Source organism: Melozone crissalis, unplaced genomic scaffold, assembly GCF_028551555.1.
Source record: "Melozone crissalis strain CALT ecotype California unplaced genomic scaffold, PUWL_Pcris_2 ptg000063l_1, whole genome shotgun sequence".
Taxonomy (NCBI): domain Eukaryota; kingdom Metazoa; phylum Chordata; class Aves; order Passeriformes; family Passerellidae; genus Melozone; species Melozone crissalis.
In genome coordinates, this window is record NW_026535841.1 from 3,322,399 (window position 1) to 3,348,610 (window position 26,212).

Consider the following 26,212-nt stretch of genomic DNA (forward strand, 5'->3'; position numbering starts at 1 on the left):
GGAAGCCTTATTTAAAGAATTTGGGTTTGCATCAGCAATTTCCTCCCCCCTCTCTTTTCTTCCCGGCTCGTATTTCCCAGAATATTTCCTTAAAGACGCCACAAACTCAGGCACAGACTCCGCAGTTTCAAATGTTTGCAAACAAACTCCGGGTGCGGAGTCGCTTCCCCCGCAGCCGTGGGCAGGGAGGGGACATTTCCCTGCTCAGGTACCCGCTCTGGGAGAAGCATCACACCCCCCTGGAGCCCAGGAAAGGGACAATCCCTCGTCCCCTTTTCATTCTGTGTATTCCCCCTGCCAGCGCCACAACTGTGAGCGAGAGGCCATCTTAGGCAGAGGGGTTTGGGCTGAATCCTCCTTGGAATCCTCGCTTGGAATTAACGTTCTGTGGCTGCTCACGGGGAGGGCTGGGTCCTCCCTCGCCCTCAGGGGACGTTTTGGCCCTGTCAGATTTTTTTCCCCCCCTCCCCTCTTTGCTTGTGTATTTTGTCTTTTCCATTTCAGTGGTGTGTCTGTACAAAGGCTTAGGAAATCTGCCAGATTCCCTAAATCGGTGCCTGAAAACAACTATTTTTAGTAACTGATAAGTCACATGAGCCCGGCTCGCATAGATTAGCATTTACCTTTCCCGAGGAACGAGGATATTGTTTGATACTTGTTGATACCATCAATTTTCCCCTAAAGAAACCCAACCCCGCTAACGAGGGGCCGGGTTAGAGAGGCGGCTCCGAGCGAGCTCCGATGCCTTTGTTCTACTCCCACTGCTCCCATCCTATCTGTGCGTTAAATCAAATCTATAGATGCAATCTGATCCCTCCAAAAATAAATGTATTGTGTCCTGAAGAGGCCTGGGAGCCGCTGTCTGGCTCAGGCTGGATAAATCATGCTCGTTCTAAATGAGCCCTGATGGGCTGTGTGTGATAAGGGACCCTGGGCTGTCACCATCCCAAATGAGCCCTGATGGGCTCTGTGTGTGATAAGGGACCCCGGGTTGTCACCATCCATGCGGGATGTGGCTTTGGGAAGCCCAGATGTCACCAGGGTGGTGGCTCTGCATGTGGAGCATGGAAACCTGGAGGTTGTGTGTGTGTCCCTACAAAAAGGGGGGCACTGATGCCAAGGAAACGCTTTCCACGGCTTCTCCTCTCCGTGACAATCCCCAAATGCTTAACAGGATCCAGCAATGCCCTTCTAGGGCAGCTTGTCTTAATCCCATTTTCCAGAGTTTCATGCTTACATTTCCAGACGTGCTGGAACGTGAGGTTCTGTCTCTCTTTCAGAGGCTGGGGAGCTCGGTGCCCTCCGAGCAGGGATTATCCTTCATCCCACCAGGCAGTGAATGGAGCATCCCTGCCACATCTGGGACAGGGCTCCTGGCTGGCCCTGGGGTCACAGCCTGCCCCAAATGGCAGCAGAGAGGAGCAGGGGCTTGGGCAGCCAAAATCCTCTCCTTTGACAGGGGGAAAAATTGGTTTAGGATGAGGGTTGGGGCTGGTTCAACTTCCATAGGGAAGGGGAGAACCCCTGGGATCAATGGGGTCCATTTCCATTCCTTTCCCACATGCACTCCTGGGATTTTTTGCCACATCCATGCTCAGGGATGCTGGAGGGGTGAGGATGACGGGGCTGGAGCAGCCTCTCTCCCACCAGCAGCACCTTCAGCAAATCCAGCAGGCAGAAAACTCCACATCATCTCCCCACCCCTGAGTCCTGCTGGAATCAGAGTCAGAGCCCTTGTAGGACAAGGAACAGGTCCCAGGAGGCCCCTGGAGAACTTTGCTGCTGTTGTTGGTACTATGGCAACAAGTGCTAATGCAAGGCATGGGCAGAAACTCGGGGGAACAAATTATCCTCAATTTTCCCCTGGCACGTCCCTGAGGATGCCAGGGCCAGCAGGGCAGGAGCTGTGCCGTGGCTCCATGTGTTGGATTCATCCCTGGGGAAGGGAGGAATCCCAATCCTGCCCCTTCTCCTACTGGAGAGGGGTGGTGGCAGCACTCAGGAGATCCCAGAGATGTCTCAGAATTCCTGGGATCTGCCTGGGGTTGGGGACCATGAGGAGCCCGATCTCTTGCCGAGGGTTTCAAACAGGGACATGAGTCACTCCTTAGGAAAACAGTGCCAACAGGATTTTTTGGGAAATTTAATGCCAAGCAAGAAGGATTTTGGGGTGTCAGCAGCAAAGGAGGGACATGAGTGGCTGAAGAGGGCCAGGAGTTGATTCCTGGATGGACTCAGAGCTCCATCCCTGACTTTATTGATGCTGGCTGGCAGCTCCTGAGCTATTACAGCTCCAGCCAACCTGCTGTGATTTTGAAATTTTCTTTTTCTTTTGTTTTTTTCCCTAAATGGAGCCCCAATTCCCCTCTCATGCTGCGATTGGACCTCCAGACCATCCATCAAGTGGCATTTTCTCATTTATTTCCTCCCTACCTATTTTGTCTTCCAGGACAAAGTGGCGGTGTGTTAACACCGCTCCAATTTGTCACGCCGGAGTCACTGGTGTAATTCCAAGCCTCTCAGAAAATTGATGGTGGCAGAATTGAGGTTTTACAGATGGGCCAAGCCCTAATAAGAACATCAGTTTGAGATGGGGCGAGCAGCAGAATTGACGCTTTTATCTAAATTCTGTTGGAGCCACACACGGCAGGCGCCGGGGAAATATTGTAGGAAACAGCAAAAGAGGAAAGGCAGGCGTGGTGCAGAAATCTGCTCAGTCCTGAACTCCAAATTACAACAAAACCCTGGTTCTGGCAGCTACAGAAAAAGGGGGATTTTTGTCAACACAGTTGTCTTGGCAACATTAAAATGCATTTCATACGTTCTGCTCGGGTTGTGCCGGGTGCGGTGAACGGAAGGGGGGTGAGGGGCTCCAATAAATTGCAGAAAAGTTTTGGGGTGGGTCTTCCCCCTCCAGCACTGCTGTCCCATGATCAGGAGTGTGCAGGACACTGGTGTGAATGGGATGGGATAGAAGCAGATCAGAAAAAATGGGATATTTGTGTTGGAAGGGAGCTGCAATGATGATTTTAACTGCCCAGACATTCCCGTGGCTGCTGTGCCAGCAGGACCTGGCTCTCCTTGGCTGCTCCATTCCCTGGAGAGGGCATGGACACCAAACCAAGTGCCAGGAGCTGGATACATGTGCAGGTCCTGGAGCTTTGGGGCAGATTTATGAGCAAACAGTTGTGGTTTGTTTTCCAGGAAGCAACCCCTGATTAGAGGCAGATGAACCCTCTTGGGGTCTGGCCATGGATTTATTACTACCAGAAGCAAGGATTTATCTGATTAACTGCCCTTCCTGCAGGAACAGGAGTGTTTTGGGTGCAGAGAGCCACGGGGAGGTGAGGGGGTATCCAGGGTGGAGCTCATGGCATTCCATCCCTTTGGCAGTGGTGCAATTCCATCCCTTTGGCAATGGGGCAAGTCCATCCCTTTGGCAGTGGTGCAATTCCATCCCTTTGGCAGTGGGGCAATTCCATCCCTTTGGCAATGGGGCAATTCCATCCCTTTGGCAGTGGTGCAATTCCATCCCTTTGGCAGTGGTGCAATTCCATCCCTTTGGCAATGGGGCAATTCCATCCCTTTGGCAGTGGTGCAATTCCATCCCTTTGGCAGTGGTGCAATTCCATCCCTTTGCTGGTGCCAGCTCAGGTCAGCGGGCACCGACTGGCACTAGGGCATTGTACAGATGGCAAAGTGCCTCATTCCAATCACTCCTGGTGGAAATTTGGTTTACTGGGGGCAAAGACAAGGTCCCAGCCCAGCTGGAATAATGATTCCCAACCCAAGAATGGTTGGGAATTGAACTGGGAATGGGAAGGGAGAAGCAGAGCAATTGTTTGGGTTTGGAGGGAAAAGGTCTCGCCCTTGCTGGGTGGATTTTGGGAAGGCTGAGGGGAGGTGGGTGGTTCCAGCTGGAGGTGATGCCTGGAACAGAGGCTAGACAGAGCTAAAAGAATAAAGAAGATATTTATTAGAGGCCTCCAAAGGATATACCTTGGGCAGTGCAAAAGTCTCACAGAGGCTACAGCCAAGGTGGACAATGGTCATGGCTTTCTCAGACTGATTAAAATTTGGTCTATTTGCATACCAGAGGTTAATTGTCCAATTACAGCTTCAGGTAATGAAGTCACATTCCCTAAGTTTCCTCCAATTCTCTTTTGTTTACACTTTTTGGGCCTGAGGCAGTGTTGGTGGCCTTGGTTCTCAGGCCTGGAAGGATTGTTCTGTCTGCCCAAAACGTGAGGAGAGCAAACTAACACTGCATCAGTTCAGAGTTATACACTAATGTAGGATCTGAAACATGTAAAACTAAAACTTAAGACATCAGAGGAACATTATCTGAGGATTAAAAGGCCGTGGACAAGCACACCCTGGGCAGGGTTGGAGTGTGGAGTTTATTCCAGTGAGCTGCCTGCCAGGGAATCACTTGAACATTCCCTTTTCAGAGGCACAGCCACGCAGGTTTACAGGAACTGTGCATATGCTGCATCCCAGCGCTCCTCATCCCATCCACCGATGCTCCGTGGGTCGTAAAAATTAAATGGGCATCAATCCATCAGCGCCAGGGCTCTTCCTCGAGCGCTATAAATCCCACGAAAGCTAATTAAAGAGGACAATGGTGCCCATTTAAAGCTGGCACGGGCACGCAGGAGCCATTATCACCGGGAGAACAGGGCTCCAAATGGATTTGTGAGGCTGAGGGGATGGTGTTGAGCACGGCCCAGCCCGGCACAGCCCGCGGCTCTGCCTGGCACAGGCAGGAGATTGTGTTAAAGCTCCCGAGATTGATTTCTCCTCCGCTTCGCCTTGGAAATCAAATCATCCTGTTGTATTGCACTAAATAGTTATTTCGTTGTTTGCACTGGGTGTTTGGTAATTTGCACTGTTCACATGATTTGTATCCTCTCACCGCGTGATCTTCCCCTTTTCCCCTTCCCTAAATGTCAGTGTGGTCTCCAGACATGAACTTTTACATCATTCCATTAAGATTTGTGCTGGAGTTTGTTCTTGGAATGTTATCTGGCAGCTCAAGGAACTTCTCATGGGGTTGGCTGGTTGAACTTTCACTGCTGCTGGAGGGGAGCAGGCTCTGCTGATTTTCCCTGAAAAAGGAATATTCCCCCCAAATATATCCCATATTTTCCCCAAATATACCCCATATTCCCCCCAAATATACCCCATATTCCCCCCAAATATATCCCATATTCCCCCCAGATATATCCCATATTCCACCCAAATATACCCCATATTTTCCCCAAATATACCCCATATTCCACCCAAATAGACACCATATTCCACCCAAATACATCCCAAATATACCCCATACTCCCCCAAACCCATCAGCCAAAGGAGGGAAGTTCCCAGGGGTTGGTGTTGGGATCAGGGTTGAGGCTTGCCTGGGATGCTGCCCCTCTGCAGGGCTCGTTGCTCTCCTGTAGTTTGAGTTGGATTTATGCTTTGGGATGGGCAGGGAAACTGAGGCAGGAGTGGGATGGCGCCATCCATGGAGGTTTATTCCAGCAGGGTTTATTCTCAATAAACCATGGGTGACACCATCCGTGGAGGTTTATTCCAGCAGGGTTTATTCTCAATAAACCATGGGTGGCACCATCCATGGAGGTACATTCCAGCAAGGTTTATTCCCAATAAACCATGGATGGCACCATCCATGGAGGTTTATTCCAGCAGGGTTTATTCCTGACAGGGAGCTCAGCCCAGCTTTGCTGATGGATTTTTCCTCTCCTGGCTGGTTTTTGGGGTGGGATGAATGTTCCTACCCTGGTGAAACCCCATCGTGCTCTCGCTGTTTTAAGGAGTTGCACCTGACACCTCCAGCAGCTTCCAAATGTCTGACCTGGCTCTGAGGTCCATAAGTCAGAATTCTCATGGTGCTGGGAGGGAGAGGTGGAAATCTGTGGGCTCACAGAGTTCAGCACAGCTCAGCCATCCACAGGGCTGACATGCCTGAGTTCCATCCAAAGCGTGTCCCCTCTGGAATCAGAGCTGTCCCACCCCAGAGTGGGACCTGACCCTCGTGGGGGAGTTTTCCAAGCCCTCCTGCCTTCCTGAACCTCTCCCTCCTCTCTGCACTCTGAGTTTGTGCAAGACTTTTCAGCTGGAAAATAATCAGACTTGATGATCTTTAAGATTATTTTCCAGCATCAATGATGCCATGATTCTGTGAAAATCCTTATCCAGCTATTCCCTAAAGGAGCAGGAGGCTGAGGAACTTAGGGCCTGGCTGTCCTCCCTCTCCTAGCCTGTTCCTCTCCTTTCTGGCTCTTTTCTGACCTTCCTGACTCTGAGGAGCAGCAGAAAAAAAGGACAAATCTCTGGATGGGTGTTGAGGTACCACTTTAAATCTATTTCTTTCTTCTCATCCCTTTTGTGAGGAATGCTGAGGTGTCAGTGGGTTTGGGGGCAGGCAGCAATGAGCACCTAGAAACGCCAGCATTCCACGGTATTGCTGAGCACACACAAGAAATGACAACCCTTTTCCATGGAAATAGCTGGAAATTATCCTGCTGGGAGAAGAGAGAGGGATTAAACACTGGGGGCTCCTCAGCTCTTTTCCAGCGAGCTCAGCAAGTCCTGCTGTGAGGTCGGGCAGGGCTGAAGGACATCCACGGTCCCCTCCAGCTGTGCAACATCTGCCCGTGTGAGCGGCTGGCAGCCCTGGCAGTGACTGTCCCATATTCCACCCAAATATTCCCATACTGTATTCCACCCAAATAAACCCCATATTCCCCCCAAATATACCCCATATTCCCCCCAAATATATCACATATTCCACCCAAATATGTCCCATATTTTCCCCAAATATACCCCATATTCCACCCAAATATATCCCATATTTTCCCCAATTATATCCCATATTCCACCCAAATATGTTCCCATATTCCACCTAAATACACCCCATATTCCCCCCAAATATATCCCATATTGCCTCCAAATATACCTCATATTCCACCCAAATATATCCCATATTTTCCCCAAATATACCCCATATTCCACCCAAATATACCCCATATTCCCCCCAAATATACCCCATATTCCACCCAAATGTATCCCATATTCCCCCAAATATGTCCCCATATTCCACCCAAATAGACCCCATATTCCACCCAAATATATCCCATATTTTACCCAAATATCCCCCATATTCCACCCAAATATATCCCGTATTTTTCCTAAGTATACCCCATATTCCACCCAAATATACCCCATATTCCACCCAAATATACCCCATATTCTACCCAAATATACCCCATATTCCCCCCAAATATACCCCATATTCCCAGGCGGCGCCCAGGGTGGTTGTGCCCACCGAGATGCAGACACAGAGCTGCCCCGAGGGCACGGCAGGGCTGGGCCCCAGCAGGACGCTCTGCTCCGTGCTCCCGGGACTCTGTGGCTGTTTCCGAGGCCACCTTTGTCCCCACGAGGCCCATGGGGATGAGTTTGGTGTGACCCAGCCCTGCCCGGACGGTGACGGTCACCTTGTGGGGCAGAGGGGTCGGGAAATCAGAGCCCGGCAGGGAGAAGGAAGAGGCTCCTGAGAATCCCAAAGAGCCTGGGAAAATTAGGAAAACTCGGCTGGGAAAGCGGGGTGGGGATGGGGAAGGGATGGAGGGGTGGGAGGGAGGAAAGGGACGGGAGCTGTCGGGTAGAAGTGAATTTCTGCTTTCCTCCATCCTCCCCGAAACTGGAACTTTCCCTGTCCTGCTCTGCTGCCCGAGCCCCGGGAGGCAGCACAGCCCATCCCGGGGTCCTGATCCAGTGTCATTTGCAATTAGGGCATTAATTAGCCCTGGAGGATGTGACCCAGTGGTATTTAACCCTTTGCAATCTGCTGCTGCTGCTCTGCAGGGCCGCATCACAGCAGGGGAAGGGCCACAGGGGTTAAACCCATGGGTTTGGTTTATGGATCTCGAATTGTTTTATTCCTAATTGCTGTTAAAAAGCCCAGCGTTCCTCACATGAGGATTAACATGACCAAGTGGTGCTGGTGCCCCTGCCCTGCCCCTCAGATCCCTTTTGTCCCATCTGGGGCTGGAGGGAGCTCCCGGCAGAGAGCGGCTGAAGGTGCCAAAGCTGCCCTGAGCATGGCGAGAGAAAAGATTGCTCTCCTTGCCATGTCAGTGCCTCCAGCAGAACATGTGCCCTCTGGTCTATGCCTAAAACTCCGATTTTAAAAAAGAAAAGAAGGCGCTGGCTCGATGCGAAGCGTCAGGGCACAGTCCTGGAGAGAAACGTTCTCCAGAGCATCTGAGAAAAACGCGAGGGGAGCGCGGGGAGGCTTCGGGAGCAGAAGCGACAGAAGCCAAGCGTACCTTGTAAGAACAAGGGTCCCATCAGGAGGCAATGGGCTGTGACTCCCTGAGCCCTGCGAGGGCTGTTCCTGCTCATCCTAAGGGTGGGATGAGCTCCGTGGTGCCCTCCCGGCGATGCTTCCCCAAAGGCGGGATGAGCTCCGAGGTTCCCTCCCGGCGATGTTTCCCCTCCGCCGGTGCGGGGCTGGGCTCGGGGGAGGGCGAGCGTCGCCTCCTTCTCCCGTGCCAGGCTGGGAATCTGGGCAGAGGAGGAGCCGAGCGCTGATCCCTGCAGCCAGCCTTAAAAGCAGCAGTTGCCTTTGGAAGTGTTTTCCCAACTCGGGGGAAGGAAGGGGAGCTGAGCGGCCTCTTCTGTTCCCCGGCTGCTGCACCTGGAGGGACACCTCGGAGCGACAGCACCTCCGGAACAGGTTTCCTCCCGGGCAGGGCTGCCCGTTCCCTGTCGGGTTCTCACCCAGCAGGTTGTGGGATGCTCTGGAGAGCACTCGGAGAGGGGATCCCGAGCCCCCTGGGTGTACCAGCCTCGCAGGGTGGGCAGCGCCCGAGCCGGGCTGCCCAGCCCAGCCCTGCCCTGCCCTGCCCTGCCCAGAGGCCCCTGCCAGGGCTGCCCGCTCCCCCCGCGCCCCCGCCGAACAGATGGTGCCGATTTTCGCAGGGGGAGGTGGAGGGAACAAAGCCCGGAGCGCTGCGAGGCTGCAGCCTGGGGGGGTGACATCTGTGGGGACGGGGTGCTCGCGGCGTGCCCAGCCCCGTGCTCAGCTCAGCGGGCACTTGCGCCTGCCCTGCCTCACTTATCTCCCTCCTTTGTTGGTTTTTCCCCTGCTTTGCAGATAGAGAAGCCCGCGCACCGTCGGCGGGGATGCCGGTGAAGCCAGTGCGCTGCCTCCCGCTCTGTGCCAGCGGCTGACTGGAAGCTGGAATGTTTCCCACCCCGGGCGATGCCCAGCCCTGCTCCTAGCCTGCCTTCCCAGGGGTGACATTCCCGCTTTCCTGCCGTTCGCAGAGCAGTGCCACCGAGCATGCCGCAGGGAGCCCCTCGGCCGCCCGAGCCCAGGGGAGTTTTCCAGTGAGTCCAGCTCCTCAAGAGCCAGAGTTGCTCCTTCCCACCCTCGGACAGCGAATTCCCCTGCTCCCAGCAGGGTGTTGAGGTCCTGCAGAGCGGGCTGGAGGAGGGGGCTGCCATGGAAGAGAATGTGTTCAGCGTGCAGCAGATCCAGCCCAACGTCATCTCGGTGAGGCTCTTCAAGCGCAAGGTGGGCGGCCTCGGCTTCCTGGTGAAGGAGCGCGTCAGCAAACCGCCCGTCATCATCTCGGACCTGATCCGGGGCGGGGCTGCCGAGCAGAGTGGCCTCATCCAGGCTGGGGACATCATCCTGGCCGTCAATGGCAGGCCCCTGGTAGACATGAGCTATGAGACGGCGCTGGAGATCCTGAGAAGCATCGCCTCCGAGACCTACGTGGTGCTCATCCTGCGCGGCCCCGAGGGCTTCACCACTCACCTGGAGACCACCTTCACGGGCGACGGGACGCCCAAAACCGTCCGTGTCACCAGACCCCTGTGCCCGGCTCCCAAGGCGGTTGACTTGTCCAACCCAAGCAAAGAGCAGCCAGCAGCCATGGGATCGCTGTGGAGCAGGGAAACGGGCAAGGAGGTGGAGCCCCACATCCACGTTAACGGGCTCGTTCCCAGCAGCAAAGGGGCAAAGGACGGCGGCAGGGACAAGGACGGGGCTTGTGCTCACTCCTGCCTCAACGGCGGCGTGGAGGACAACGAGCTGCTCAAAGAGATCGAGCCCGTCCTGGACCTGCTGAAGAGCAGCAGCAGTAAGGACAGCGGTGGAGATGCGCCCTCCAAGGTAGAGACACGGGATATAGAAGTCCAGGTGGACTGGTAGGTCTCCCTAAATACGTTTTTTTACCTTTGGTGGAACGCGCTGGTTTTGGCTCGCCGAGGTGTCCACAGCTGGCTGCTGCCTGGCACAGCTGGGTGGACATGGAGGGGAAGTGATGGGGAAAAGGGGGAAGTGGAGGATGAAAAATTGTGGGAGAAGATTGTGGAAGGAAGATCTAAGCATGGGAAATTGGGGAGATTGGGAATAATGTCTCATGGAAAGCTGAGCTGTGTGATGTGGTGGATCGCAGGTTGGGCTGGGTTAAATCTCTGCTCCATGTTCTCAATTCCATTTAAGTTGAAGCAAAATCCCGTGCCTCAGTTTCCTCACCTGCCAAATAAGGTCCAGGGTATTCCTGTCCTTGTGGTCCTGCTTTAGAGCTCCCCAGTTGAAATCTGATTTAACTTGAATGGGAGAGGAAGGTCGGACCAGCAGGGCACGGTGCTTCCCAGGAGCTTCCAAACCTTTTGGGAGAGGGGAGGAGAGCCCCAGTCCAGCTCCATCTGAAGCCAAGACAGGGTGAGGGCAGTGGGACCAGCCTGGTGGGCAGGAGGGAGATGTTCCCTATCGAGAGCCTGGGATGGCCAATCCTTGTGGAAACGCCAGGATGGATCTGCCCCTGCTCCTCCAGAGCCAGATCGCTGTTTCAGGACTTGTGTGCATGAGTGGGGCCATGAACAAGGCTTGTCCCACGTCCCGTTGAGGAGGAGGAAGTGGCACAGCTCCCGATTTTCCTCAGCGTTTCCCTGAGGTGGGGCAGCTCCCCGGGGCCCCTCCTGCTTTCCAGAGCTGTTGTTTTCAGCCGGGTTTGCTCAGTGCCAACTCCCTCTCCTCCTGACCGTTCATTAACACTGTTAGCTTGCCTTTTCCTGCTGCTTTTCCCCAAGTCCCCAAACACGTTTTAGCAGTGTCAAGTGCTGCAGCAGGGTTGTGGCTGCCCTCGCTTATTGACTGGCTGGAAAAGCCCCGAGGGTTTGCTGGAGCTGCAGATCCGTGCCTCGGCCACAGAAAGATCTGAAATGCCAAGTTCTCTGTAATTTCAGGTTCTCTTGCTGTAGACACTTCTTAGGAGAAGGAAAACACTGTGTTCATTTTTCTTTATCAGAAACAAGGGGGGAGAGCCACAGCGGGGTCCCCACCACGGGCTCCCAGCCAAGGCTGAGCTCCCGCTCGCTCCCATCCCAATCCCACCCACACTCTCTGTGTTTTCCACCTTCCTTGTTTTATTTTCAGTTGTTTTCATGTCGTTCCTGCTCTCCCAATTTATTCCTGCTTCCCGTGGAGGACACGGTGCTCAAAGCTTGTTAGGGTGCTCACACTGAGTCAGAGGGAAAAAATATCTGCTGGGCCCGGTGCTGGTGTCTGGGTGTCCTTCCTGCCACCCCCTCCCCACCACAGCTGCTCTCCAGGTTCACTTTTTGAACAAGAATTGCTCAATTGAATTGTTGAGATTTGGAAAATTCAGAAATCTGCTGTGCAATGGGAAGTGAGTTAACCCCCCCCTGCCCTTAGCTCAGGACGCTCTCCAAAAACCTGTCTGGGTTTAATCCCATCCTGGGAGAGCCTGGTTTAAGGACTGAGACTTTGAAAGGGTCAGGACTGGGTACAAAATGTGCAGGGAGGCTCCAAAATCCCCTCTGGTTTGGCTCAGGGACCTGGGGTGGCAGCCCAGGGGACACAATCCCAAATATTGGGGTTGAACAGGGGCAGCTTCACCCTTCAAACCATGTCCCCCATCCCAGCAGCTGCAGGATCTCCAAGGAAATTCTGCTCCAGCCATGGGGAGGGATGAAAAACGTGATTCTACTCTGAGGAGTCTCTTTTATTCAGAGATTAAACAGAAACGCTTTGATTTCACTTTGATTTCACTTAAACTGAAGGATCTTGAAGCAGCAAAGTGGGGACTTCACCAAAATCTCTTTTTTTTTTTTTTTGTTTTCAATATCCTAATTATTTTTTAAAAAAGTCTTTGTTATCTCTATACCTTGGGGATGAAAATCCACTTTTCAGTCAAATTCTCCTGCTTGATGAGAAGCTGCAGCCTGGCTCTTGTGGTGTGAGGGAGAGGACCCAGGCAGGAGCAGGGATGTGGGAAAGATTGACTGCAGGGAGAAGCTGTCAGGAGCTGCTGTGCAGTGCAAAGGGCATTTCTGTGGGATTGGGCTGGGGATGATTCATCTCCTCAGCTCGGCTCACACAGAGCCAGGGCATCCTCAAGGTCTCCTGCACTCCGAGTTTTCCTGGATGGCAGGAGGAGTGCAGAAAGGTCAGGGAACAATGGGGAGTGGGTAGCTGGGGAGAGTGTGGGTCAGTGCCAAGGAAATGCCAAAAAACCCTTGGTGAGGAATGTCAGATGGATGCAGCTCAGCCCTGGCTCCTCCAGGCAGGAACAGTGCAGGAATTGAGCTCTGCCTACACCTAGGAGGGAGCAAACCTTGCTCAAGGTTGAGCTGGACACCTCCAGCCTGGCCTGGAGATGGTGGGATTGGGATGGATCCTGTTCTGTCTCCTCTCTGCCATTGATCCAGCTGGAGATGGTGGGGTTGGGATGGATCCTGTTGTCTCCTCTCTGCCTGTTGGTGTAGCTGGAGATGGTGGGGTTGGGATGGATCCTGGTCCTGTTCTGTCTCCTCTCTGCCTGGTGCTGACCACCCCAGCCCAGGGCACCTTGTTGGATCCAGTCTGGCTCAGGGAGCTGGGACAGCATTCCCAGGGCAGGAAGGGATGGCAAAAGGCTGAGCTTGTCCACAGGGAGACAAAACCTCCTTGCTCAAGATGGGCTGTGGTAAAACCAATTCAAACTACACCTGATGGTTTGGGCTTCCAGCTGATACTTGGGCTTTCTCCAGTGATACTTCCTTCCAAAGAAAACTTGAAGGGAGCCTACAAGAGAGATGGAGAGGGACTTCTTATAAGAGCATGGAGAGACAGGATAAAGGGATTGGATTCAAAATGGGCAGGGTTAGGTGGGATATTGGGCAGGAATTGTTCCCTGGCAGGGTGGGCAGGCCCTGGCACAGGGTGCCCAGAGCAGCTGGGGCTGCCCCTGGATCCCTGGCAGTGCCCAAGGCCAGGCTGGACACTGGGGCTGGACGCTGGGGCTGGGAGCAGCCTGACTGGATGTTCTTTAAGATCCCTTCCAATCCATCCTGTGACTGATTGATTGATTGATTGATTGATTCATAATTTGCTTTGGGCACACAATCAGTTCCTCTCCATCCCCTGCCCCCACGATCTGCATTCCCCAGGGGAATTCTCCTTGCTGCCTTCTCCTCCCACCCCGTGCCCTCGGGGTGTGTCCATGGAGTGACCACAGCTGCTCCTCAGCTCAGGCCATCTGCCATCAGCAGAGGGAGCACAGATGTGGGGCTCAAGGTATGATGAGAGCTGGCATTTGTGCCATGAGGCTCACCGTGGGCTAGGAGGCAAAAATAGAGTTTGATTCACTTGCTGCTAGCGAGCCCGGGTCTGTTTTTCCCTCAGAGCTCTGGGGAGATTGTCAGGTCCCATCTTCCCTCCTTCTTCCCCCCCCTCCCCACTGAGTTGCCAGGGTTGATTTTCCTTCTACCAGGTCTCTTCCACGACATGAGCAGCATGATGGAAACATGGCAGTTTCAGTCCAAGCAGCAGCCCCGAGAGGAAAAAGTGTGCTCAGAGCAGGAATTCAGCTCACAAAAGGTTTCAAGGTTTCAGGCTCCAGCCTGCCTTGGAAGAAACCCCATAATTTTGCAGTTCCCAAAGAGAACTGCAAATTCCCAAATTCTCTTCCTCCCACCTTCCTCAGGACCACCAAAATCTCTTTGGGTTGCTCAAAACATTTTGTTTGCATTTCTGGTCTGTCTTCATTCTTCTGCACTTGGATGCAAAACTTTAAAACCTCAGAAAGGAGAAGGTTCCCTGGAATTTCCACGTTTGTGCCATTCTGGAAATGGATGCAGGGAGCGCTGGCAGGGAATAGCCTTCCCCTGCTCCCCTGGCCGAGGCTTCTTCCTCATCACTCCACTCCATCACTGATCCAGAGAGGCATTTTGTGTCTGGAAACCCCATATTCCCTCCAGATACACCCCATATTCCACCCAAATATACCCCATATCCCACCCAAATATATCCCACATTCCCCCCAAATATATCCCATATTCCTCCAAAATACATACCATATTCCACCAAAATATGCCCCAAATATAGTCCATATTTCCCCTCTATATATCCCACATTCCCCCCCTAATATATCCCATATCTCCTCAATATATTCCATATTCCCCCAAATGTACCTAATATTCTCCCCAAATATACCCCATATTCCACCCAAATATACCCCATATTGTCCTCAAATATATCCCATATTCCCTCAAAATATATTCCATATTCCCCCCACATATATCCCATTTTCCACCCCAATATATCCCATATTCCCACCACATATACCCCATATTTCCCCCAAATATATCCCGTATTCTCCCCAAATATATCCCATAGTCCCTCAAATATGTCCCCATATTCCCACCCCAACATATCCCATATTCAACCCAAATACAGTCCATATTCCCCCAAACCCATCAGCCCAGTTCCCAACCCACCCCTCACAGCTCAGCCTCTGTGCTGCTCCTTCATCCCCTGGATTCCCCTGCCCTTCTCCCCTTGTGTGACCACAGCAGCCAAACCCCTGGGCCAGGTGTGACCCCACAGGAGCCCCAGGTGTGACCCCCCAGGAGATCCAGGTGTGATCCCACAGGAGATCCAGGTGTGGCCCCCACAGGAGATCCAGGTGTGGCCCCCACAGGACATCCAGGTGTGACCCCCCCCCCAGGAGATCCAGGTGTGGCTCCCCCAGAGATACAGATGTGACCTCCCAGGAGCCCCACGTGTGATCCCACAGGAGATCCAGGTGTGACCCCTCAGGTGATCCAGGTGTGACCCACAGGACATCCAGGTGTGGCCCCCCCAGAGATCCAGGTGTGATCCCACAGGAGATGCAGGTGTGACCCCACAGGACGTTCAGGTGTGACCCCACAGGAGATCCAGGTGTGGTTCCCATCACCCCTGGGCTGTTTTGCTCCTCTGGCCGGGCTGGGATCCTGCAGGAGCTCACTGTGGAGGGACAGGAGCCGTCACAGCTCGGAGCTGGCTGAATTCTGAGCTGTTCTGGTGGGACTCTGGGACTGCCTGGATCTGTTCCCAGGTCTTTCCGTGTCAGTGCCTCCTCTAAGGCATTTGCCAGCCTCATATTTCACAGGCTCCCTGAGGCTGCAGCTTGCTCAGCTCATTAGTCCCTGATCCCAGAGCTGGGCACATTCCTGACGTTCTGAGGCTGCGGGATCTTCTCCAGATCGTTCCACAGGTTCTTCCTGAGGCTTTTCCTCCTCCTTCCGTGCTGTCCCAGATCCCCTCTCCCATTTGTTCCTTGCTTGGATCGCCCTGCACTGTCCCTGCTGCCTCTCCAGGGAGTGCATCCCTGATTTTGGAGTTATTCCTTCCTCCAAATCCCCACCTCCTTCCTGAGCTCTGCTCCATCCTCTGCACCCTGCTAATCCCTTCTGCTGCCCCATCCCTCTCCCTGTGCTCTTGTCCAGACCTTGCTGAACACTCCAGCCTGCAGCCAGCGCCTTTTCCAGAGAAGGAAGCATTTTAATTTTAATTTAATTTAATTAATGAAATTAGGGAATTTTAATTTCTGCCCCTCTGGAACGTGGTTTTCCATGGGGCAAAGGAAAGGCGAGGCAAGAGCTGCTGATCCCACCTGAAGGTGGAGCCCTGCAAGCGCAGCCATGCCCGAGGAACAATCAGGGAATGAGGTAAGAGGAAGGAATTTCTCTCCTGAGCGTCCCACACAGCCCCAGGCTCAGGTTTGCCAGGAGAAGGAGAAGCTGATCCCCGGTCACAGCACAGGGTGATGTTATCAGTGTCACCAGAGCTGTCACCAGAGCGTGGGCACTGCCACCCTCATCATCCATCCCAGGGCTGGCTCTGCTCCCTGCCTGGGAACCAGAGAGATCCTTCTGCCAAGGAAATTCAAAGGAGCCGAGTGACAAACTGACAAACTTCCCTTTCCATCTTTTTTTATTTTTTTCCCCCTTTAATTTCTTTTTTGGAAAAGCTTTGGAGAAATTTCTGAAAGGGCTGTCTCAGCAACTTCCCTTCTGCTTCATCACTCGGAGCACTGCAACATCATCAAATTAGTCAAAAGAAAACAGTGGTGCCTCTCATTTCTCCAAACAGCCAGATGCTCTTTCCAAGGGGAGGCAGCATCCCAGGCTCTGCCAGGCACCAGTGGGGGAGGGCAGGATTCCTCTTTCCTTTTTAAAGCATCAGATTTGGCTTTCAGATCACAAAAACCCCTCAAAGAGGGCTTTGGGTCTCTCTGGATCCAAGAGATCTGGCCCAAGAGTGTGTGATGAGAGGGATCCTGGATCCTGGATCTGGCTTTTGGGAGAGTTCATCCAACCAATGGCCTCCACCTTCAGCATTGCTTCCAAAGATATCAAAATGGGGATTAAAAACATCTCATGGAATGGTTTGGGTTGGAAAAGACCTTAAAGCTCATCCAGTCCCAGGACTCCTTCCACTATCCCAGGCTGCTCCAACCCCCAGTGTCCAACCTGGCCTGGGGTTTTCCATAAACAGGAGCCAGCTTCTCTGTCCCTGTGTCTCTCCCAGGGCAGATCCCTGGGGATGTCCAGCCTGGCTCCCTCGAGGGAGCTGTGCCCTGCCAGTGCCCACCAGGACGGCTTTTGGGGGCTCTCCTTTTGACAAAACCCCAAATTCCCAAAAGGGAACATTGCCCAGGGACTGAGCTGTGGCTGTCCCCTCACCCTGCTGGAGCTGTGAGTGACATCCTCAGGTCACCCTGTGCCTCTGGGGGCTGCAGCAGCCACGGCAAGAGAGGAAAACAACTCATCCCAAAAATCCTGTTCCCGTCCCAGCTCGCAAACAAGGCCCTCACAAGCGAGGGCCAGGAAATATTTGTAAAATGAAGCAATTGATGGTTTTTATTTTTATTCCCCCATCTGTGCTCGGGCTGGGCTGAGGCTCTGGCTGCTCTCAATGGGCTTTTCTCTGCCTGCCTCACTCCAAAGGGACAGAGCCGGATCCTTGTGGGCAGCCCCATCCGGGGGAGGCCCAGGGCAGGCACAGCACCAGGGACAGCCCCAGGTCACTCTGGGGCTTTGTCACAGCCGCCCTCGGCTGTGCTTTCCCAGCAGGGCCAGCCCCTCAGTGCTGTGCTCCTGCAGCCATAAATCCATGGGAGGAGCAGAGCAGCAGGAATCTGCTCCTGCCACACCTGCAGGCACACAAACAAGGGATGTGGAGCACCCAGGTTGTCGGGATCTCTAGCTGGTCAGAGTGACCCCAAGAAAAGTTCCAAAGTCTCTTTTCCCAGCCCAGTGCTCAAGGAAGGAGTCAGGGCTCTTCATTTCTCGGTCCCAAGGTTGTTCATTGTGTCTTATCTATAAAAAATTTTCTCCTGCCCTGCTGAGGTCCATCCAGCAGGACAGTTCCAGGCACTCTGCCTGCCCCCAGGGCAGTGTTATGTCTTTATACTAAAAACTACATATACAATGTTTGCAATTACTTTCCAATACCCGTCACCTATGTTAGACAGTGAGCTTCTACTCTAAACCAATCTGTAAGTGCCACCATCACAGCAGAAAATGGAGGCCAACAAGAAGAAGGAGAAAGGCTGGACACACACAGTTCCCTCCATCTTGCCTCCTGAACCCCCATACCAAAACCCCAAAATCTACTTTTCCACCCCATGATAACTTCACTATTATTCTACCTAAATTGTCATGGCTTGCTGATCTTCATCTAAGGTTGGTAATTTGCTCCATGGGTCATAATCAAACCCACAGGTGTTTTGGGCTCTGTGCCAGGGTCTCTGAGCCCCCTGGCAGGGGTCCTGGCCGTCCTGGACAGCCAGAGGATGCTGTAAATGCTTTTAAGCCAATCATCTAAAATTACCCCTCATAAGTCTTAATTCAATGCATATTTCATAGTTCTATTTCTCTAAATTATCCAGTCTTATTTGCAAGGCCATCTTTTGAAACTTGTTTCTAGCTCCATTTCTCTCCCAGCAATGTCTGTCCCATTCCATGACATTTCCAAGTCAGCATTTCTCATTTCCAGGTTTGCATACAGATGCACACACTGTGTGGTCCTTCTGTCAGGTTTGGAGAATTCTCCAATCGATTTCCCACACAGTCCCCTGGCAGGCTAGGATCAGGGCAGGAGGGCAGGGATGTGGGAATGAGAGGAGCTCTCCAGGAGATTGAACAGCTGGGCTGGCTCCGAGGGGACACCCAGGCTGGCCGGGCTCTCATCCTGCTAATTCCCTGCTGCCTGCCTGCTGGGGATTACTGGGATGGAGGCAGCCTGGGCAGGAAACCCTGAGCTCGGCACAGGGGGATGTGTGGCTGTCCCTGTCCCTGTCCCCAGGATCTCTGTGCATCCCTGTGGGTGCTGGGATTTGTGGATCACCACCCCCTGCAGCAGAGATTGGGATCTTGTCGCAGATATCTTTTCATGAAAAATCCTTTCCTTAGGGTTTTTCCTCCTGAGAAGCTGAGAGGCCTCAGGAACAAAATGTAAACAGTGGTTATCTGCTGCTGTGGAATGCAACAGGTGCATCTGTGATTGGTCTCATGTGGTTGTTTGTAATTAATGGCCAGTCACAGACACCTGGCTCAGACTCTGTCCCAGCCACAAACCTTTGTTATCATTCCTTCTTTTTCTATTCTTAGCCAGCCTTCTGATGAAATCCTTTCTTCTATTCTTTTAGTATAGTTTTAATATGATATATATAATAAAATAAGAAATCAAGCCTTCTGAAACATGGAGTCAGATCCTCATCTCTTCCCTCACCCTGGAACCCCTGTGAACACCATCACAGGATCTCTGTTGCCTTTGGCTGAGGTGCTTGGGTGGGGTTTCTTAAAAGCTGTGTTTTATCTGATTGAAACCCTCTCACATCCTCCCAGGAGCCAGCTCACCAGGGAGCAGCTTCCATGGCCTGGAGGGGCACAGAAATCCCAGGGAAAACGGCCCTTGGGCACCTGTGCCTCCTCACTCGCACCAAGGTGGCCACTTTCCAACGTTTGGAAGGTGGCCAGAGCCCAGGGAAATATTTTGGCAGCTGAGCATGGCTCTGTAAAAGCAGAAAAATGACAGGAAAAGCACAGGGAGATGCTCTTTAAATGAAGTCTTTTCCTTAAGCTAAAGGAGTTCAAGGACTGTGAAACGGAATTTATTTGTATTTATTTGTCTTCCTGAAATTGAATCAGGAGCATGCTGCTGGTGTGATTTATGCCTTGGGTGCAAATGTCCTACTTTGGTCAGTGCCCAAACCCTGCCGCCGTTAATGAGAATTCTCATTATTGATTCAGTGGCACCTGGAAGGCTTTTAAGGACTGACAGCAGGAGCAGAACAATTCCAGAGGGCATTTCCTCAGTGCCTGTGCCAATCCTGACCTGTGGCCCTGCTCTGCCCAGCCCAGGAGCCCCTTTCCTGGTGGCCTTGGTGACACAGGTGCCACCCCCTGCCTGTGTGAATGTCACCTCTCTAAACCCTGTTTGTTTTCTCCCTGATGAGGGCTCACCTGGCAGAGGCTTTGCACCAGCTCAGGTGGCATTTCAGAGCCTCTCCCACACCCTAAAAGGTGTGTGGTGCAGTGAGCTACACCTGAGCTACACCTGAGCTACACCTGAGTTACACCTGAGTTTCACCCGAGCCACACCTGAGTTACTTCAGGGCAGCCAGCACTGAGATGTCCCCAGTGCCCAGCCCTCCCCTCATCCCCAGCAATTCCCCCTAAATATATCCCATATTGCCATCAAATACGTCTCATATTGTCCCCAAATACATCCCATATTCCCCCCAAATATACCCCATATTCCACCCAAATATACCCCATATTCCACCCAAATATATCCCATATTCCCACCAAATATGTCCCATTTTCAACCCAAATATGCCCCATACTCCCCCCAAATATACTCCGTACTCTCCCCCCAAAATATCCCATATTCCACCCAAATATGTCCCATATTGCCCCCCAAACATATCCCATATTCCTCTCAAATATATCCCATATTCCATCCCAAATATATCCCATATTCCCCCCAAATTATCCCATATTCTCCACAAATATATCCCATATTCCCCCTAAATATATCCCATATTCCCCCAAATATATCCCATTTTTCTCTCAAATATACTCCATATTCCCTCAAATATATCCCATATTCCTTCTAAATATATCCCATATTCCCCCTAAATATACCCCATATTCCCTCCAAATATGTCCCGTATTCCACCCAAACATGTCCTATATTCAACTTAAATATATCCCATATTCGACTCAAATATATCCCATATTTCCCCCAAATATATCCCATATTCCACCCAAATATACCCCATATTCTCCCTAAATATACCCCATAGTCCACCCAAATATACCCCATATTCCCCCCAAATATCCCATATTCCTCTCAAATATATCCCATATTGCCCCCAAATATATCCCATATTCCTCTCAAATATATCCCATATTCCCCCTAAATATACCCCATATTTCCCCCAATAAATCCCATATTCCTCTCAAATATATCCCAAATTCCTCTCAAACATACCCCATATTCCATCCCAAATACACCCTATATTCCATGCAAATACATCCCATATTCCTCTCAAATATATCCCATATTCCGCCCAAAATATCCCATATTTCCCCCAAATATATCCCATATTTCCCCCACATATATCCCATATTCCTCTCAAATATACTCCATATTCCCCCCAAATATATCCCATACTCTCCCCAAATATATCCCATATTCCCCCTAAATATACTCCATATTCCCCCAAATATATCCCATATTCCTCTCAAATATACCCCATATTCCACCCAAATACATCCCCCATATTCCTCAGTTTGCCAGGCTGAAATCCCTTCCACTCCAGCCTCTGGAAAGGTCAGGAAGAGCAGGGAGAGCTCCTGGGAGCTCAGCTCCTGTTTGTTCTGGGCTGGCTTTTCCTCTTCCCTGCTCACCAGCACCGAGCTGCTCTGCAAGCTCCTTCTGCCACCAGCTCCTCCAGCCTCCCTTCCCCATCTCCCAGGGCTGTTTTCCCAGGTTCCAGCAGGATTTTGGGGTGCTGTAGGGGCTCTGCTGCAGGGCCACTGTGGGCACTGCTGTGGCTCTGAGGTGGAGCTCCCGTGGCGCTTGGGTTGTCCTCACCTCGGTGATTCACCGCCCTGGATGAGGCTCTGCCTTTCCTCCCTTCCCACGGAGCACCGGCCAAGTTTTGGCTCCTGTGGGAAGCAGCTGGAGCAGGACCCGTGGGGCCAGCACCCCAAAAAGGTTTTTAACCCTTCAGTTTCAGGGAAGGGGAGAACAATCCCCAGAAAGCTCCGATGGAGAACGATCGTGTGCCGGGGGACCTGTGGGGGAAGAGCAACGTCCCCGTGGTCCTGAACAACCCCTGCTCTGAAGGACAGCAGGTAAGAGGCCGAGGCTGGGGCCGCTTTGGGTGGGAAAACCAGAATTCCCAGGGTTTGTGGGAATGTGACACATCCTGGTGGGTTCTCACAGCGCAGAGAACCTGCAGGGACAACGTGTGACCCCAAAAGCTGCAGGTGACGGATCCCTGAGCCCCTTGGGGCCAGGAGCTGGAGTGGCCGTGGGTCAGGCAGGGAATGGAGGTCACTGGAGAATGCTGCTCCTCATCTGACGTGGGATGGGAGCCCAGCCAGGAGCAGGACGCCGAGGCCTCCCTGGGGAGTGTGATCCCTTCTGGTGGCACCAGGCCAAGCTGCATCATTAAAGTCCTTTGGATTCATCTGATGGTAATTCAATAGAGCACTTCAGATAATGCCTTCCACGGTGCCTTTTCATCTCTCACACTCCATGGCCATAAATTCTCAGGCTTTCCTGCCAAGAGGAGATTAACTCCACGTTTGTAGCGGAGCCAGAGACGTCAGGCAGCCCCTGCCAGGCCACCAAGAGCACCTCGGGGAAAACACGACGTGCGTGAGCTCTGCCAGGGCTGCTTGGGCAAAAGGATCTCCCTGATGGGATTATCCAGGCAGGACCTGGGGGACCAGACTGGAGATCACCTCCCTGCCATGGCAGGGACACCTCCCACTATCCCAGGCTGCTCCAAGCCCTGTCCAACATGGCCTTGGACATTTCCAGGGATCCAAGGGCAGCCACAGCTGCTCTGGGGATTCCATTCCCGTCCTTCCCCACTCTTCCAGGGAACAATTCCTAATTCCCAATATCCCATCCATCCCTGCCCTCTGGCACTGGGAGCCATTCCCTGTGTCCTGTCCCTCCATCCCTTGTCCCCAGTCCCTCTGCAGCTCTCCTGGAGCCCCTTCAGGCTCTGCAAGGGGCTCTGAGCTCTCCCTGGAGCCTTCTCCTCTCCAGGTGAGCACCCCCAGCTCTCCCAGCCTGGCTCCAGAGCAGAGGGATGGATGGCCTGAAGACCACAGAGGTTCCCACAGAACCATCCAGTGCCACCCCTGCCATGGCAGGGACACCTCCCACTGTCCCAGGTGGCTCCAAGTCCTGTCCAACCTGGCCTTGGACATTCCAGGGATCCAGGGGTAGCCACAGCTCTAGAGCAGACGGGCTCCAGCCCTTGGAGCATCTTTGGGCCTCCTCTGGGCTCGCTCCAGCAGCTCCAGGTCCCTCCTGAGCTGGCCCTAGGGCTGGATGCATTTCTCCTGGCAGCCCTGCATGCAATGATGTTCCCATGCACTTTTGCAGCCTGGCAGTGCCTGAGACCCATGGGGGGCACACCAGACCCTCTGAGCCGGTGCTGATGCCCACACAGGGCACTGGGACAGCCCTGGCCAGGCTGCAGGGCTGTTCCCAGCCTGGCTGGGATCCATTTCCACCCTCCCTCACCTCAGCACCATGGCCAGGTGTCCCAGCAGCACAGCCAGGTTCAGGCTGGGTGTCACCCCACACTGGTGGCAGCCACTGGGGGATGGCCCTGGGCAGCCCCACGTCCCAGCACACGGGATTCTGAGCCCAGGGACAGGTCAGGGCTGCTCCCTTTGCCCCAGCTCTGCAGAGTCTCCCTGCTCCTTTGCTAAGCCCCGTGCGTGTCCGTGTCTGTTACTATAAGCACTTTATAACCTTCTGTGTGCAGAGCTTAATTTCTCTCTGTGCTGGGGCTGCCAAAACCTCCAGTCTTAAGCTGCTATTAAACTCTTTATTATTTTTTTTTTCACTGGATGCACAGCTTTCTTTTTATCCTTCTTATCCCCGAATCCTTACGCCTGCTTTTCTGGAAGCAGTCTGGTTTTACCCCCAGCCATTCCCCAGGGCTGTGTGCAGTCAAGGCAGCTGAACTTCTTTCAAGCAGCAATAAATACTATTAACAATGGGGAAAGTCAAGCCAAGTGGGAACTTTCCTTGGTTTTTTTTGAAGCAGGATTGGGTGGATTCACTTGGCCAGGTGGCGAATGCTCACTGAGGCTCGTAATAAGGTGCTGAAAGCCCCGCTGGGCATCGATCCCCATCCCTCTGTTATTTTTTACAAAACCACAGTGCGTTTTTCGCTGGTTTTCCAGCAGCCTGATACCCCTGGCCCTAACTCTGAGGATGCTGAGGTTGTGCCAGGTCCTGTTCCAGCCCGCAGGGACTGATTCGGGAGCAGCCCAAGGGCAACCAGGAGCTCTGTGCCCGTGTGGCTCTCAGGGGAAGCGACTCAGAGCAGCTTGTGGGGGTGATTTACAGCTGAGCAGAGGCGCAGGACACGCTCTGAGCCGAGCGGGGCTGATGCAGTCTGGACGGAAATGTCAGCACGGAGATAAATCCACAGCCTGGCTGCTGCTGCTCTCACCCCGCTGGGACTCAGCCGAGCAGGGTGAGCCCCTGCAGAGCCCAGGACAGAGCTGTCCGCTGTCGCTGTGTCCCCAAGGAGCCCCCAGGGCTCCTCCTGTGGGACCATATTGGAATTAAATCCCAATATTGCCAGAAGAAACGTGCCTGGGCTGGTCTGGCCCTTGCTGCTTGACCAAGGTTGCAGCTGTGGTGATTTCATCTCAGAGACACCTTGGGCTGGGTGGATGCTGCTGCTGGGCACTTGGGGACAAGCGCAGGCTTGCAGGAGCTCAGTTTTACCTCTGGTAGAGAAGCTTTAAGGTGATGGTGAAGGAAAGGAGTCAGTTCTGCTGGAAGGTTTCAATTCAGAGTTTTATTCCTGGCACTCAGGCCTCTGAATGCAGCAACAGCTCCAACAGAACAGGGAAAACTGCGTGGTTGCTGTGACTTGTAACCCCAGGGAGAGGGGCATGGAAGGGGTAGGGAGCCACCAGCCAGGTACAGGACGGGAAAGTCTCAGGGGACAAAGGACACCTGGATGGCCCAATGTCCCCAGGGCTGAGAGGCAAATTTTGAACTCTGCCAATCACACAATGCCCTTGCTGGAATGCTAGGATTGATGGACAGCAGTCAGCAGGGGCAAGGGAGGGGAAGGGAGAGTTTATTGGCACACCTGGGTAAAGAACCGGGATACTGAGGCAGGCTAATACATCACACTGCAACAGGAGCAGACAGCCCGGGAGCCTCAGAGTGCCGGCACGCTCCAGGTGGGAGCTGTTTGCATAACGCGTGTGCCGCAGTTGTCTCTCGGCTTGTCCCTCTCCTGAGTCACCCAGATCCCAGCTGCCTCATTAAAACATGAAAAGATCTCACGCTGCCTCCCTGGCACAGCGGCGGGGAGTGTGTGGCTCCTGTTTCAGAGCACACACACACACACCAGCTCACACACAGCTCCTTCCCAGGCTCCCCTGGGTTCTCTCTCTCCTCCACAGCTGCTCCAGGATAGGGGTGTCAGAGCTGACACCTCTGTTCCAGCCTGGCTGCTGTCCCAGGATTCAGCATCTCCGTGGGCCTCTCCCAGCGAGGGCTGTCAGGCACTGGAGGTCTTGGTTTAAAAGACAGGTGTCTGCCAAAGAAGGCAGCAGCTTCCCCCGAAATGGAAAACGGAAACCCCCTCCCTCTGAATTGTTACAAATTTTATATTAAGGAGCTCTCAGGCAAAGATATGGGAGCAGGAATAACAGTTCTTTACTAGGGAAGAAAATAAAAATAAAATAAGCAATGCAGTAAACTAAACACTGCCAGAGTCAGAGCCCAACCTGACACCCTGTGGGTCAGGGTGTTGGTGGCAGTCTCATTGGAATTGTGGCTCAGCCCTCCTGCAGTGTCAGGGGTGGTTCTGTTGGAGCAGGGATCCTGTAGAGAAGGATGTATTCTTCCTCTGAAGATCCAGTGGAAGGAGGGGCAGCTGCTGCTCCTCTGGGAAATCCAGTGGAGGAGCCATCCTGGTGTTCCAGAATCTCCAGATTATATCCATGTAGGAATGCTTGGCTCCTCCCTCTGGGCTCCCATCTCCCAATGGGATGCTGTAGTTCTTATCAGCCATGCAGTGACACTCAGTAGCCTCTAATCAGCAATGTCCCCTCCCGAGGGAGGAGTGAGTGTGGAAGAGATAAAGAAAACTGCCCAATGAACAGAAGACAACTGCCATAGAGATGGCAAATAGAACACACAAATAGAATACACACCTTCTCTTACCTTGCAATCTGGGACACTGGAACAGATTAATGGAGTCCCATTAACCCCTGGAAGTGTCCAAGGAATGACACTCGGAGCTCTGCTCCAGCTCACAGCTTGGTGCTCACCCAGAGGTAGGGATCAACCACCTCAGAGACCTTTCCCAACCTTAATGACTCTGTGATTCCAGGATTCCAGCTTGCCCAGCTCCTGCAGGGAAAAGACAAATGGGGAAGGGGAGAAGCTTTGGGTGGGTTTGAGGCAGAGCAGAGAAGCCCCAACCCACAGTGAAATTCTGTCCCTTTGTCCTCCAGTGGTGGCAGTGTCCCCTGTCCCAGGAGCTGTGTCATTCCATGGTGGCAGCGTCCCCCTGGCCCCAGGGTAAGGAAGGGGCAGGAACTGAAGTCCTGAAGG

General features: G+C 53.0%; 1 protein-coding gene across 1 annotated transcript in view; it reads left to right on the plus strand.

Moving 5' to 3' along the window:
- The window catches only part of NOS1 (nitric oxide synthase 1), a 63,203-nt gene that overhangs the window by 1,782 nt on the left and 35,209 nt on the right, over nt 1-26,212 (plus strand). The window contains exons 2-3 of the mRNA XM_054288591.1: nt 9,170-10,230; nt 21,603-21,726. Of these exons, the coding sequence (XP_054144566.1) occupies nt 9,521-10,230; nt 21,603-21,726 (834 nt within the window). The 5' untranslated portion in view covers nt 9,170-9,520. The remainder of the gene's footprint in view (nt 1-9,169; nt 10,231-21,602; nt 21,727-26,212) is intronic.